The sequence below is a fragment of the Astyanax mexicanus genome, chromosome 21 (assembly GCF_023375975.1).
Source record: "Astyanax mexicanus isolate ESR-SI-001 chromosome 21, AstMex3_surface, whole genome shotgun sequence".
Taxonomy (NCBI): Eukaryota; Metazoa; Chordata; class Actinopteri; order Characiformes; family Acestrorhamphidae; genus Astyanax; species Astyanax mexicanus.
The window spans coordinates 27,057,580-27,070,874 of NC_064428.1; the positions used below are offsets into that span (position 1 = coordinate 27,057,580).

The 13,295-nt window shown below is 40.3% G+C and overlaps 1 protein-coding gene across 1 annotated transcript in view; it reads right to left on the reverse strand.

Moving 5' to 3' along the window:
- Positions 1–487: 487 nt before the first annotated feature.
- si:ch211-214c7.4 (platelet binding protein GspB) overlaps positions 488–13,295 on the reverse strand; it is a 36,704-nt gene continuing 23,896 nt past the window's right edge. The window contains exons 4-6 of the mRNA XM_007253119.4: positions 12,757–12,929; positions 9,998–12,613; positions 488–6,327 (exon numbers count right to left, since the gene is read on the reverse strand). Of these exons, the coding sequence (XP_007253181.3) occupies positions 5,219–6,327; positions 9,998–12,613; positions 12,757–12,929 (3,898 nt within the window). The 3' untranslated portion in view covers positions 488–5,218. The remainder of the gene's footprint in view (positions 6,328–9,997; positions 12,614–12,756; positions 12,930–13,295) is intronic.

Here is a 13,295-nt window from a genome sequence, read left to right on the forward strand (position 1 = left end):
GGTTACTAATTAGGTTGTAAATGCCTTAAAAATCATTAATAATCAGTTATAACACATACGTAGAAAGGGCAACAATATAGATGGCTGTGGGTTCACTATTTGGCAAACAGATACTTTTTGCCCTTTGTACGTATGTGTTATAACTTGTTAATTAATGATTTTTAAGGCATTTACAACCTAATTAGTAACCACTATTAAACTAATTGTAAACTATTTATAAACCCTTTATAAAAAGTAGTCTTATTTTAAAGTAGTACCCATTTTGTTCTTATTTTCCAGATATGCCCATATTCAGTAGTTGTAAATTTTACACAATCTTGTATTTTTACACAGTTCTCATGTGTAGTTCTATTTTGTTTAGTTTAACTTTGTTCAATAAAACATCATTACTTCAATTAAAAGAGTCACCATTAAAATGTTTAAATTAATTAATTAATTAAATAAATAAATAATAAAAGCACACAATTCAAAACTTTGTAAGGTAGAGCCATTTATTTCATATTTGAAACAAAAAACATCATCCCTCTTACAAATTCTGAAAAACTTCTGATTAAAATGAGCTGCCATGGATCGATGCCCACTTTTACAAATGGAACCAAATACAAAAATAATACCTCCCTTCATTTTAAAATAAATTACAAAAATACACACATACATGTTGGAGATAAACTACACTTCCTTTTGTTGTGCAGAATTAGTTTGATCACAGATTTAATGTGTGGTAAAAAGATAAAAGGCAGTTTTACCAGCTTTGCTTTTAGTGTAATATTCTGAAATGTATATGTATATATAACTATCCAAAAAAAATAGACAATCGATAGAGATCTAACAGTGTTGGTCTGAAGAAACCTGGAAATGTTCAATTCCCTGATTGCAGTGTACAATGACTTAAAAAAAAAAAAAGTCAATTAAAGAAAACTAAAAGCAAATATCTAAAACATCTAGAATGCCTTAAAATAAACAACTATACACACTTCAAATTAAATAATCTACTTATGTGCATCTACACACCATTTATGGCCCATTTAATCTTCCTATAAATATGGATAAAACAGGACGAACCAGTCTTACCATATTCTTACCCAACTCTACGTATTTAAATACCTATATATGGTTCATTTTAAAACAATAAAAATTTCAAATACATACAGTACCTTCACACAGCACATAACACTGATGGAGCTAGAGATCACATTTTTTTGTGCAGTTGTGCCCATCTACAGCATCGTAAATGTACATTTCAAAAACATGAAAACAAAAATCCACAATATATACAGATATATATCAAAGTATGATACAAATAACCACAAGACAAGATATTTTTATAATAAAGGGATTTGACATGTAGATTTCATGTCAGTCACAGTGTGAGACAGTGTTCATCTGATGGCAGAACTCATTCAAACAAGCAAAAAAAAGGAAAAAAAAGAAAAAGAAATTGCAGTCCTGCTTTCAGGAACTTTATGAGGCACAACAAAAGATACGATATGGCTTTTCGTGGCAGTGCTGTCTACTAATTTAGCTTGATATCAGTGCATATGAACAGCCTTTTCATGGTTATGAAAATGGAAAATATATGGTGGCACTTAGTTGTGCTTATGAAGAAATAGCCATTACCACAGTGATAGCAATCACCCAAAAAATATATGGAGAGCACCAAGTATTTACTTACTTCTATATTTTTTGCAGTGTAAGCTACAGTTTCGCTGATCATTCATTTCAATAAATTAATGTTTAGTTTCCTTTTTTTCTTAAATAAGTATTAATATGATAATTGTTTTGGATTCCAATTCAGCATTTCTCCCTCTGGTCTTTGTGGTACCCTGCCCAATATTATATATATATATGCAGAGGTGTGTTAAAGCAGAGCACGCACTAAAAGTGATTATTAACGCAGCGCATTTAACAGAATAAAATCTATGAGAAAGCCACAGGATAAGCATGTAAAAGGAGGAAAATTAAAATTTAAACAATAAAACATGAAAGAGAGTATTCCAGTATTAAAGAAAAAAAGCTTCAGCTAAATGCACACTACAGAACTTTGCAAATACAAACAGTTGCATAAGGGATTATTAAGGGCTAATTAGTAGAAGTGGAAGCAGTATTCATCTGATCATTATTAATAAAATGAAACCAAAAATATTAAGTCACAAGTATCAACGGTATTTTTCTAATGGAGTTACATGCATTTTGAACAGGGGCCTGTTAAAACACATTTTATCATCAAATATTAAATATACCATTATTTAGAATTATAAAATAGTACAATGTTGTGAGGGTGCTCAGGTCTGGAAATACATATCTGGAAAAAATAAGAGAACAAAAGACAGGTGGAGGAGAAAACACCAAGATGCATGAAAGCTGTGATTAAAAACCAGGGTTATTCCACCAAATATTGATTTCTGAACTCTTAAAACTTTTCTTCTTTGCATTATTTGAGGTCTTTTTTGTTATTTCAACCATTTCTCATTTTCTGCATTTTTATTTGGAATTTGAAAGCAATTTAGAAACTGAATTGGTCTCTATTTTTTTCCCTGAGCTGTATAAGCAAACTTAGAGTGCAGGCTAGAAGAGGAAGGACACTCAAGCTTAGGCATAGTACAGAGCAACCCTAAATGTGCAGGATTCCTCTAGGACCAGAACTGAGGGGGGGGGGAAAAAACAACTGTCCTACCTAGACTGGGCTCACCATAAAAAAAAAACTATTAAAGCAGGAAAAGGTAAACAAGTCTTAAAAATAAATCAAAATTATACATACTCCCTCTGTATGTTTTAATATGCTACATCATGTCTAACATATTGCTACAGTACAAATAATGCCAGTATACAGTAGATAACCTTGAGTCTAAAACATTTCAGATCATTCCTTCCTTCATATATTTAGCTTCAAGCTCATTTTAAGCTAATCCTAATTGCAGTTAACATCAATGACAAATGAGAGTTGCAGTGCTTAAGTTTAAAAAAGTGAGAAAAATCTCAGAAGAGAACAAAAAACATTGGTCAACAGAAAACATGAAAGCGAGACCATAATCTTAAGGTGTTTTGAAAACCCCACAGAACACACACAAAAAAAAACTTCTCCATCTACACACTGTAAAATGAGGTCCAATATCAAAATGGGCAAATGTATTAGGACCTGCTCACTCACCCCTTCATCCCCAACTCCCCCACTCATCAAAAAAGTACTGGATTGGTGAGTGTCATTCCTTCTGCTCCACAGCTCGATGTTGGAGCTTCATGCCTTTAAATTACACCTTGCATTAAGCATTGTGCCAATAGGTTATTGGGTATCTGCTCCAGAGGATTCTATACTATTTGTCATACATGAAATAGCCAGCAAATGGCGAAATTTAAGGTAGCTGAATGCATTCACTTGAAGGAGTGTCCACTAGGGGTGTTCCATATTGTATCGTACGCAATAATATCGCCAACATTTTTTAATATTGTGAATGATATTATACCCCAAAATATCATGCCATATCACCCACCCATAATCATCACATCAGGTTACTACTTTTATTTTATTTTTCTTTACTGTTTTTAGAAAAAGAAAAATTCACACTTCACTTATTACCCATGATATATCTACTAGAGACAGATTATATCTGTGCATTATCATTCATTTTACTTTAATCCTGGATATATGGAGATATTGAGATAGTGTATTATTAGTATCATAACATTCTGGATCGTTGACTTGTTACAATCTGATGAAAATTCTTGTATTTTTTTACATCTCAGTTAGAGGTGTGCCATATCATATTGTATGCAATACTACAATTTTATTTAAAATTTTGTTGCAGTAGTATATTCTGGAAATATATATTTTTTATTCAGTGTTTTGTCTTATCGCAAAAATACCATTAAATATTGTGATATAATTTTAGGGCCATATTGCCCACCCCTAGTGTCCACAAACATTTTAACATATGGTTTATTTCAGCATAGAACCATTTGCTGATCTAACTTCCCCACTTTAAGCAGCAAGTGAAATATAAATATGCCAAATGAAACATTGCCAGACGTTCAATACACCTGATTAAGCAAATAGCCTTTTGGCTCTGAGGGATGGTGTGAAATGGCTAAGCCATCTGGCAGAGCTGAGGAAGTGTACTGGCTTTTGTATGACTCACTATAATGTACAGTGTATTGGAGACAGGGAGTCAGGTGCAGTAAATTGCTTGGTGTCCAGTAGCACTTAAATGTGATAACTGATAGAAAGAGGGGGTGATGAGGGTCTCTACAAAAGGGAATTATAGCATGAATCACTGTAAACGAGACTGTAGAAGTGGTTGTCAGATAAACGGACTTGGCACAAGTCAGGGAAAAGAAAAAAAAAGCGAAATAAAAGAAACATTGGACAGATTTTACCTCAGACAAAGAGTCTTAACCATCCTTAAAACGTAGTAGTAAGCATGCCTTGAGACACTTAAGAACTTTATTCAAACCGTCTACCCCAGTGGTCTTCAACCCTGATCCTGCAGGAGAGCTAGCGTCCTGCAGACTTTGCACCCAACCCAAATCTATCCCACATTATCCAAGTCATATTAGCTTTAGAATTTTTTTTTTTTCAAATAATTGTATCTAATTTTATCCCTTCTCTCCCCACTTTGTAAGGCCAATTACCACAACACCCATTCCTTTGCCCTTTCCTGTCACAAGGAGGGTGAAGACAAGCACATGCCTCTTCTGATACATGAAGTCAGCCACCACCTTTTACAGGTGCCGCTGATGATAAGTCACTGGGTAGCCAAGTACATTGAGGAAAGCACAGCAACTCAGGCACAATAAATCAGCTGACAGACACCTGTGCTGCCAGACCTTACATTAGGAGTAATAGGGGAGAGAGCGCCATGAACCCACCCAGAAACAGCAAGGTCAATCTTGTGCTCTTTAAGGCTCCAGATAGCAAAGCAAGCAGCATTCAAACCAGAGATTCTTGGATAATAGCATCCAAGATCCTGAATTGTCTGCTAGACCACCCAGAGTCCTCCTTAAGGAGTTCTTTATTGGCTGAATGTGTTGTGTTCAATTTGGGTTGGATGAAGTTAAAACGAGCAGGAAGCTTGCCTTCCAGAAGGAGCCCTGGAGACCACTGCTCAAACAAATCAACAAAATCTGAATTTCAAAATAAAGTTGTTGGAGAAGACTACCCAGACCAACCATCTCCAGAATCGCTCAGCATCACCTTTTCTGTCCTTCCTGCTAAAAGCAAACCCTAATGGTGAGTCTCCAGCTCAACTACTGTCCATTCCCCTTGAGGAGAGCTGCCAGAAGCCTCGGGTGAGAAGCTGCTCACAGAAGTGACCGTGGCAGAAGGTTGAGCAAGTGAGGGCAAGAGGTTGGGCCATAGGCTGGTCTCCAGGGGACTCAGTGTCCCAGCTGACCCACCAGGCAGAAGATACAGTGGGGAGCAGCTGTCTCCAGCCAGTAGCAATGTCTGGTTTATGAGCTGCTGGACAATGTCCACTTTCTTGCCCCAGTCCAGCTCCACAGGAGAGAGCTGTTCAGAACAAGTAAGAGGGCTGTCTGGAGCAGCAGGGTCAGTCAGCCCCACTTCTTGGTCCTGGATGAGTTCTGGAGAACATGTGCTTTGTGCTTGGGAAAAGGCGGTATTGTCTTTTGAAGGACTACGGTCTCTCTCGGGCTTGCTACATAACTGTCGGGACTCTTCACATCCAGTCTTTTTTTCTGTCATTTCATTTTCTTCATTTTCATCTTTGACGTCATCTTCAGCATCGCTGGTCTCCAGTGCTTCATAGATAGTGCAAAGCCCAGAAGGGGAAAGGAGAACATTTGTCACAGTCTTACTTTGCTTATTTTGGTTGCTTATCTTGTTTTGTTGTTCCAGCTCTTGCTGCCATTGCATGATCTGCTGCCTCTGCTTCAGTTCCTGCTGCTGCTGCTGAATCTGGAGCTGAAGCAAGTCCCTCCTCTGGTCCTCCAACTCCTTCTCTTTCACCTCCCTCTTCTTCTTTTCTTCAAGTTTTTCTTCTGCCTGTTTCCTTGCTCTCTCTTCATTTTCATCTTCATCACATTTATGGTCATCTCCGTTCTGCTCCCTTTCTCTTTGTTGCTCTCGACTCTCAGACCACTGGTTCTGTTGTTCACGACGCTGTTCAATCTGCCTGAGCTGCTGCTGGTGACGCTCCAGCCGTTGGAGCTGGGCATTGGGTCCCATACTTGGTATTCTTGGAGGAAGGTCAGTAGGCAGACGTGGTGGGTTGGTGACATGATCCACAGGAGCTCTGGGACGGCGTTTGGGCGACATGGTCATGTGGATGGTGAGGACTTCGTGTGGTTGATGGAGGGAATGAACGTTTATTCCTGTAAACAGGGCAGATAGTCCAAGCGGGTGTTAGAACAAGCAAAGAGAGACAAAGTGGCAAACAATAAAATGGTGAAGAGGGCAGTGGGAATAAAGCGATAACCCTTTTGAGTTGATAAATGCACCAGTGCATCAAATTGAATTATCTCAAGGTTTCTATTCACATCTTTGTGATATTTTGATCATCTTTTGCTATATGGTGAATTTCTGGGTCTTGTTTGTGCAAAACTGATCAAGAGACACTCAGGAAATCACTATAGACTTCAAATTTGGTGCACCAATGCATTTGCTGACCTCAGAGGGTTACAAGTATGGTGAAGGGAGAATTCCATGTAAAAGCATTACAGTGGGAAAGCTAAGCACAGACAAGAAAGCTAAATTCAATACATTTTCAATACATTGTTCAGAGAGACATATTGGTGAAGTTTTTGGTGCAGAAGTTCTTGTGCAGTGAAAGCGGCCACACCCTGTATATGCAATAACCATTAACTATTGTGAAGAGTGGTCAAAACAAAAGAAGCTTGTGAAGTTAACACAACAACCCTCTTCGTCAGGGTAGTTAGTTGAACACATGCAATGCCAAGCACTCACCATGCATAGTACAATACATAATATAAGAAAGCAGTGAGTTGGAATTCCTTTGGTGCGTCCAACCTTGTTCTGGTGTTACAACACGTATATGAACTCAACACATGCATATGCACTCAACACAACATAGCATGCATCAAGCAATAAGCCACCATGGTGGACAGCAATTGTGGTGTCCTTGCAGGCATGCTGTTCATACAGGGAGGTGTTAGGGGGAGGGAACAAAAAGTGCTTAGTGACCCTGATCTACTTTAGGGATGTGTGAAGTTTGGTGCATCCAAGTGAACAGACTTTGAGTCCCTTCAGTGCAACTTTTCCAAAAAGATCATCTAACCCATCTTTATGTGGCTGTAGATCAAAGCAGTGCACTTGGTCAGTCCTGAACTGTGGAGCCAGACAAACAGCAGATAAACCAAACCACACAGAGGTGCAAGGAATTAAAAAGGAGACAGAGAGGGAGAGGAGAACTAAGCACCTTGATAAGGAATGAGATCCAGAAGCCTCGTAGGATCAGATCTCTCGTTTTCTCCTTCCTCCTCAGGATGGTGGGAGTCGAGGAGGAGACGGGGATTTAAAAAATATATATATAAAACAAAAAATGGGAGAAAAGGTGGTGGGGTTTGGGGACACAAGAACAGAAGTGGAAGCAGACTGGGACAGGAGAAGAGAAAGGTTCTCCTTCTGTTGCAAAAATCGTTCCATCATTCATGTTTATGAGATTAACCCTCTGCGGTCGATGAATGTGCCGCTGTGACAAAGTTTCAAGTTTCTCTATGTTTCCTTTAATGTCTATGCAATCAAATGCAGCAAGAGTTGAGAATCTTGTCACCTGATTTTCACTCAACTGATTTCTAACTAGTGGATTTGTGTACCCATAATCCGTCATTGTTGGATTGGTGAGTCTGCCTATGTTGTGTGAAACGGTCCAATAGACACTTAGTCAGCAAATGTCAAAGAATTTACACTTTAGCACATAATTGTAAAATGACTAAATAAATACAGCCCTCTTCGCTTTTGAAGCGAGACAAAGAATCAGGCTTTAGGGTGTAATAGAAATCTCAACCCTGCTAGTCACTTACAGTCTTTGGGTTGAGACTAAGGACAGATTCAGGGAATTCTGTATTTCTGTGCTGCACTATTGCAAATATATTAATAGAAACACTGAATTTGACACATGCATTCATCAATCCTAGAGGGTTAAACCTGTGTTTTTGTAATCTGTGTAAAAAAAAAAAGGTCAGCAAGAAGTGTTGGACACAAAACCTGTTACAATGCTGCAATAATGGACCAAACATAAGGTACCACTTCCACAGATGGAGCTTAATAAAAAAATATATTTGTTTTGAAACCCATTTCATCAGTAGTCAAAAAATTGCAGAATATCTAATCACTACTAGAGGAGCACGTATACACCAGCTACAACATTTTACTATTTAGAAACTTAGGGCATTTTCACACCAATTGTTCATTGGCTCTGGTCTGAACCAGTTAATGAGTTTGTAAACTTTGAGCAGTTTCCCCATTGGTTTGCTTTGTTTTCACAGATAAACAGTCCAATCAAAACACTTCACACACCATGTAAGAACCCGCTCTCTGCTGGTGTGGGAGCAAGTAAGTATATACAGGAAAAAAAGATTCTGTGTTCTGGACTGGTGCATGATTTATTCCAATTTAACATGAAACACCACAAGAGATGGCAATGTTCACAGATGTTCATAGTAATTATCAGTACTCAAACTTGTGGAGTACAGCTGATTGAGAGGCTAGTTTGTCACCTCATCTGCATCTCACCACAAACAATTGGCTCCAGCGTTTGGTTGGACCCAGACATAAACAACCTTTAAAGTACAGGTGTGAAAAAGCCCTAAATATGTAACCAACAGTGGTTCCCAATCCTGAACCCCCCACCCCACCCTCTCCCTGTTTTAGTGTTTACCCAGCCCATACATAGCCAACTACAAGTCCTCCCAGAGTTAAAGGTATTGTGTTAGATAGAAAAAAAAACTAGCACTAGGATCAGGATTGAATATCCGCTGCCATGATTCCAGTAGGGCTGCAACTAAATTATTTTGGTAGTCGACTACTCTGATTATTTTTTTGATTAGTTGATTAGTCAACAATTATTTCTGCCATTTCCTCCATCTCTAAAAATGACAAACAGCTGACCATGAGATTTAAAATACATTTAAATGTCTGGATGTTGTTTAAATGTGGAAAGTACTGATATTTAATAATAAAATATGTAATCTATTGCGTTAAGAGAAACAAACTAGGTTGAGTGTAACACTTTGTGTTATGGGGTACAGTAATTGTCAATTATATCGTCTAATCGTTGCAGCCCTACTTTCTACAATGAAGACCCAAAGAAGTAAATTTTCCTTTTTCTTGTAATAGAGGAAATGCTTTATCACACTCCCAAAGTCTGAAGAAATGAAAAGAAGTGTTAAATGTCAAATCTTTATTTAAAGCTACGACAGTAAGTACTCAAAAAACACAAACAAAATTGTTATCACAACATTAAAGGTAAGGGTTAAGCAAACCCTAAAGTGCAGAAGATAAACAGGGAATGTGCGTGGAGGGGGAAGGAGCAAGGTTAAAGAAGACAGACGACTGAAACTCAAAGAAGTTAACAAACAAAATACAAAAATCAATTAATTAATTAGCTTTTTTTTTTGTAAAAATGTTTGGATAAATACACATACATCGCTCAATTGTCCATTCCACAGTCCCTTTTGCTTGAATACTTCATTTTTTTTTCATTCTGTGAATCATAACTCATGCCTCTTCAAGGTCATTTGTTAAAAAGGAAAAAAAGGAGAGAAACATTTGCCCTAATTGTAAATAGCAGTAGCTATTGCACATACAGAAATTTTAAGCCATGTACCCATAATTGTAACTGTTTGAGTAATATGCTGGGGGTGGTACTGCCTTCTGAATGACCAGCCCTTTTATTCTATCACCACACTTAAAACGTTCCCTCTTATTTTCTTAACACATTCAGACAACAAATCTGAGAAGACCCTGACGATGAGACAACAATGGACACAAAGAGGCATTTATAAGGTACCATTTATACATTACCTGCCAAGGAGCCATCAGTCTTTTCACATATAGTGGAGTAGTAGGGATGTTGAGCGTCAAGATCCCAGTCGCCGTCTTGGTGCTGTGAGGAAGGGTTAACCAAGCCTCCCTCAGTGGGCTCAGTGCCACTTGGTGAGCAAGGTCCTGGCAGTTCCTCATTGGCCTTCACACAGTGCATGTACTGTTGCTCCAAGTTAGGCGGTGCAATTTCTTGCTGCTCAGCGTGAAGCTTGTCGACATCTCCAGGAGCGCAGGCTGGCGTGAGAATCAGCTCCTTGATCAACAATGGATCTTTGGCTTCATCTGGAAGCTGGTCTTCATTCTCTAGGGAGAAGATACCCGGGCTTTTGGCGCAACTCTCTGTGGTAGACTGGGCATTGGAGTTGGATGTAGTGGTGCAGTCAAAGCCATAGGATGCAGCTGAGGTGGCAGACTGAGGAGTGTCACCACCACCACCTCCTTCTGCCTCTGCGCTGGCTTCCTCACGCTCCTCCAGGGTAGACAAACTGTGGGCAACTTGCGCACTGCCAAAGCATTCATTACCAGTGGCAACAGGTTCCATACTGGGCTCACTGATCTGCATCTCGCCTTCCGTGTCGCTAGCCTCATCCTCTGTGGCTGAAGAGGGGGACGATGGCACAGATGTTGGTGCAGTTGCAGGTCCACCCAAGATATCGTCAGCAGGCAAAGTCTCAGGTTCTTCCTCCTCATCACCATGCTCAAGTTGGATGCCCAGATCTTGCATGATGTCTGGAAGAACAGCAGGAACAGAACTGGCCGGTGCTGCTACCTGCTGCTGGAGGTTATCCACTCCAGAGATTATATTGTATTCTTTTTGCTCCTCAGGAGTGCTTGTGTCACTGCAGCTGTGTGCATCTTGTTCTAGGCCACTTGCGGCATTCGGCCCGGACATCCCTTGGGTCCGAGAGCCCAAGTCTGTACTGAAGCTAGCATCTTTCTCTGCAGAAGGCACTGGTGCAAGTTGAGGTGAGCTTGGAACAGGCTCAATCAGAGGTTGGACATGACTTGTAGGGCCTCCTTTGGCATGTTCAAGATCCAGCCAAGCTTGATGAGAAGCTTGGGCTAGGGTTTCTAAGTTTGCTTGCCTGGGGCTTGAAGAAGGACTGGAGGGAAAAGTGGAGTCTTGTTGTCTTGGCTGGACCCAAGGATCAGCAAAGGGATTTGTCTGGTCCCACTGCGCTGCAGGAGGTGCAGAAGGAACAATGGGATGAGGCTGCATCCGGTTTAAGTTGTCCAATCTGTAGTCTTCTGCAAAGTCGTCTTCATCTGCATTTCCATAACTTTCAAGCCCACTCTCAGTAATGCCCTCACTGGCCATTTCCACATCTTCATCCTCCTCCTCGTCCTCATTGTCGTGACACTGCCTGTGAGAGTCTTCTGCTCTTTCAGACCCTACATCCATATCACAGACACGGTCGTCGTCATCATCTTCCTCATCTTCATTAGCATCTTCGTTCACAGGAATGTCCGGGACTTTCTCAAAGTCTGGAGATCCAGCAGATGCACCCTCACCATCAGCACCTTTCAGGCTAGCCTCCCCCAGATCATCCATACTTTCAGTGCCTTCAAGGACACCGGGAGCACTAAGCTCTGATGCGCCCTGTTGGCTGCAACTTACATCCTCAGAGTCAAGTTCTGAGAGCAGACCTCCTGCCCGCCATACTGAGCCAGCCAGACCAGCGGAACCAGGTCGGGATTCCTCAGTAGGCTGTGTACCACTCATGTCAGAAATGGATACCTGCTGACTGCCCTCCCTCTCTTCTTCCTCTTCTTCTGCATCATTGTGGAGTATCTGCTCTGCTTTCTCAACTGCCTCCACAGTTTTAGGGATCACTGCGGCAGCAACCGAGACTTCTAATGGTGGAATAGGTATAGGTTCTTGCAGTGTCCCTTCTTGCAGTGCTGGAGTCTCAACTAAAATGTAATCGTTTGATTCATGTTCAACTGGGACTGATGGAGGTCCAGACTCTTCAATAGGAGCTTCAGCTTCTAGTTCTACAGCTAATGACTCAACGTTTACTGGCTCCATGACAGGAACATTCTCCATGTCTGAAGGTTCTGAGGAAGGCACTTGAGCAACTTCATTGTTCTGAACTTCCACAGGGACACTGGTCTCTTGATTGAGCTGTTCTTCTACCTGTAATGCAGAATTAGTGTCCACTCCAGGAATGGATGCTGCAGCAGGTACGTCTGTCGTTGGAGAGACAGTGGCCACAGCAGCTGATGGTTCCACAGGGTCTTTTGCTTGTTCTTTTTCTGAAGGCTTTCCCTTGATGACCATAGGTGAGACGGACTGTGTCGGTTTGGTTGCTTGCCGCTTCACAGCAACTGGAGTACTACTACCTGCTTGCTTGATGTTGGAAGCTGAAGCCAACTTGTTTCTGGGACTTGGAGGGACCTTTCGTGTCGGTACAGGCTTACTGTCATCCGTTTTTGGTCGAGTTGTTTTGGTATCTACGGGTGGACGTTTGGCAGCTGTAGCTGGTTTTGGGGGTTCAGATTTTGAAGGCTTTGCAGAAGCAGATGGGGCACTGGTTGTAGTCTTGGTGGCCATCGGTTTTCTGACCGGTGCCTTGGTGGAAGTTTGCCCAGCATCTAAAATGAAAATTATATATATATTTTTTAATATTTAAAGTAGCTGAAAACAAGCTGTAAACAATTGAAAAGGGGGATAATGGAAGTAAAGATAATAGAAACATGTTAAAAAACGATTTTAACACTACACAACAAAATTCTACCTTTTTTGGCTGCAGCCACAGTTGTAGTTGTGGTCTTAGAGGACTGCAATGATGCAGAACGTGCAGTAGAGGGGGCTGAGGCAGTTCTGGAGGCTGAAGGTTTTGTAGTGGTGGTGGTTGGTCTTACTGAGGCTGTGGAAGTGGTTGTATGAGAGGCAGCTGCTGTGGTAGGCCTAGAGTGAGAAAATAAATATAGAAAAATAAAACATTGAAAATGTTAATGCTGAATGAGTCTTTAATTTTGTAGATTGATACATTTTTCAAGGCAGCATTTAATCAAAGATTTCTAATACGGTCACCTTGGTACACAATGAGTTTCATGTTATGAAAGCAATTTCTAGAGGGATCATTCATAAACTAATAAAGAGATGGGAAATTGTGAGTGCTATTGCTCAGAGCAGTGAAAGGAACATAATCAATTTCAATCACAATAATCTTCTGTTGTTCAGCACTATGCACTCATCCTTTTTCCTAGTGGGAGGTGAGATAAAGCATTTTAATGCTGACATGGCATGTTTTTTATTAACTCAGTGACTTGA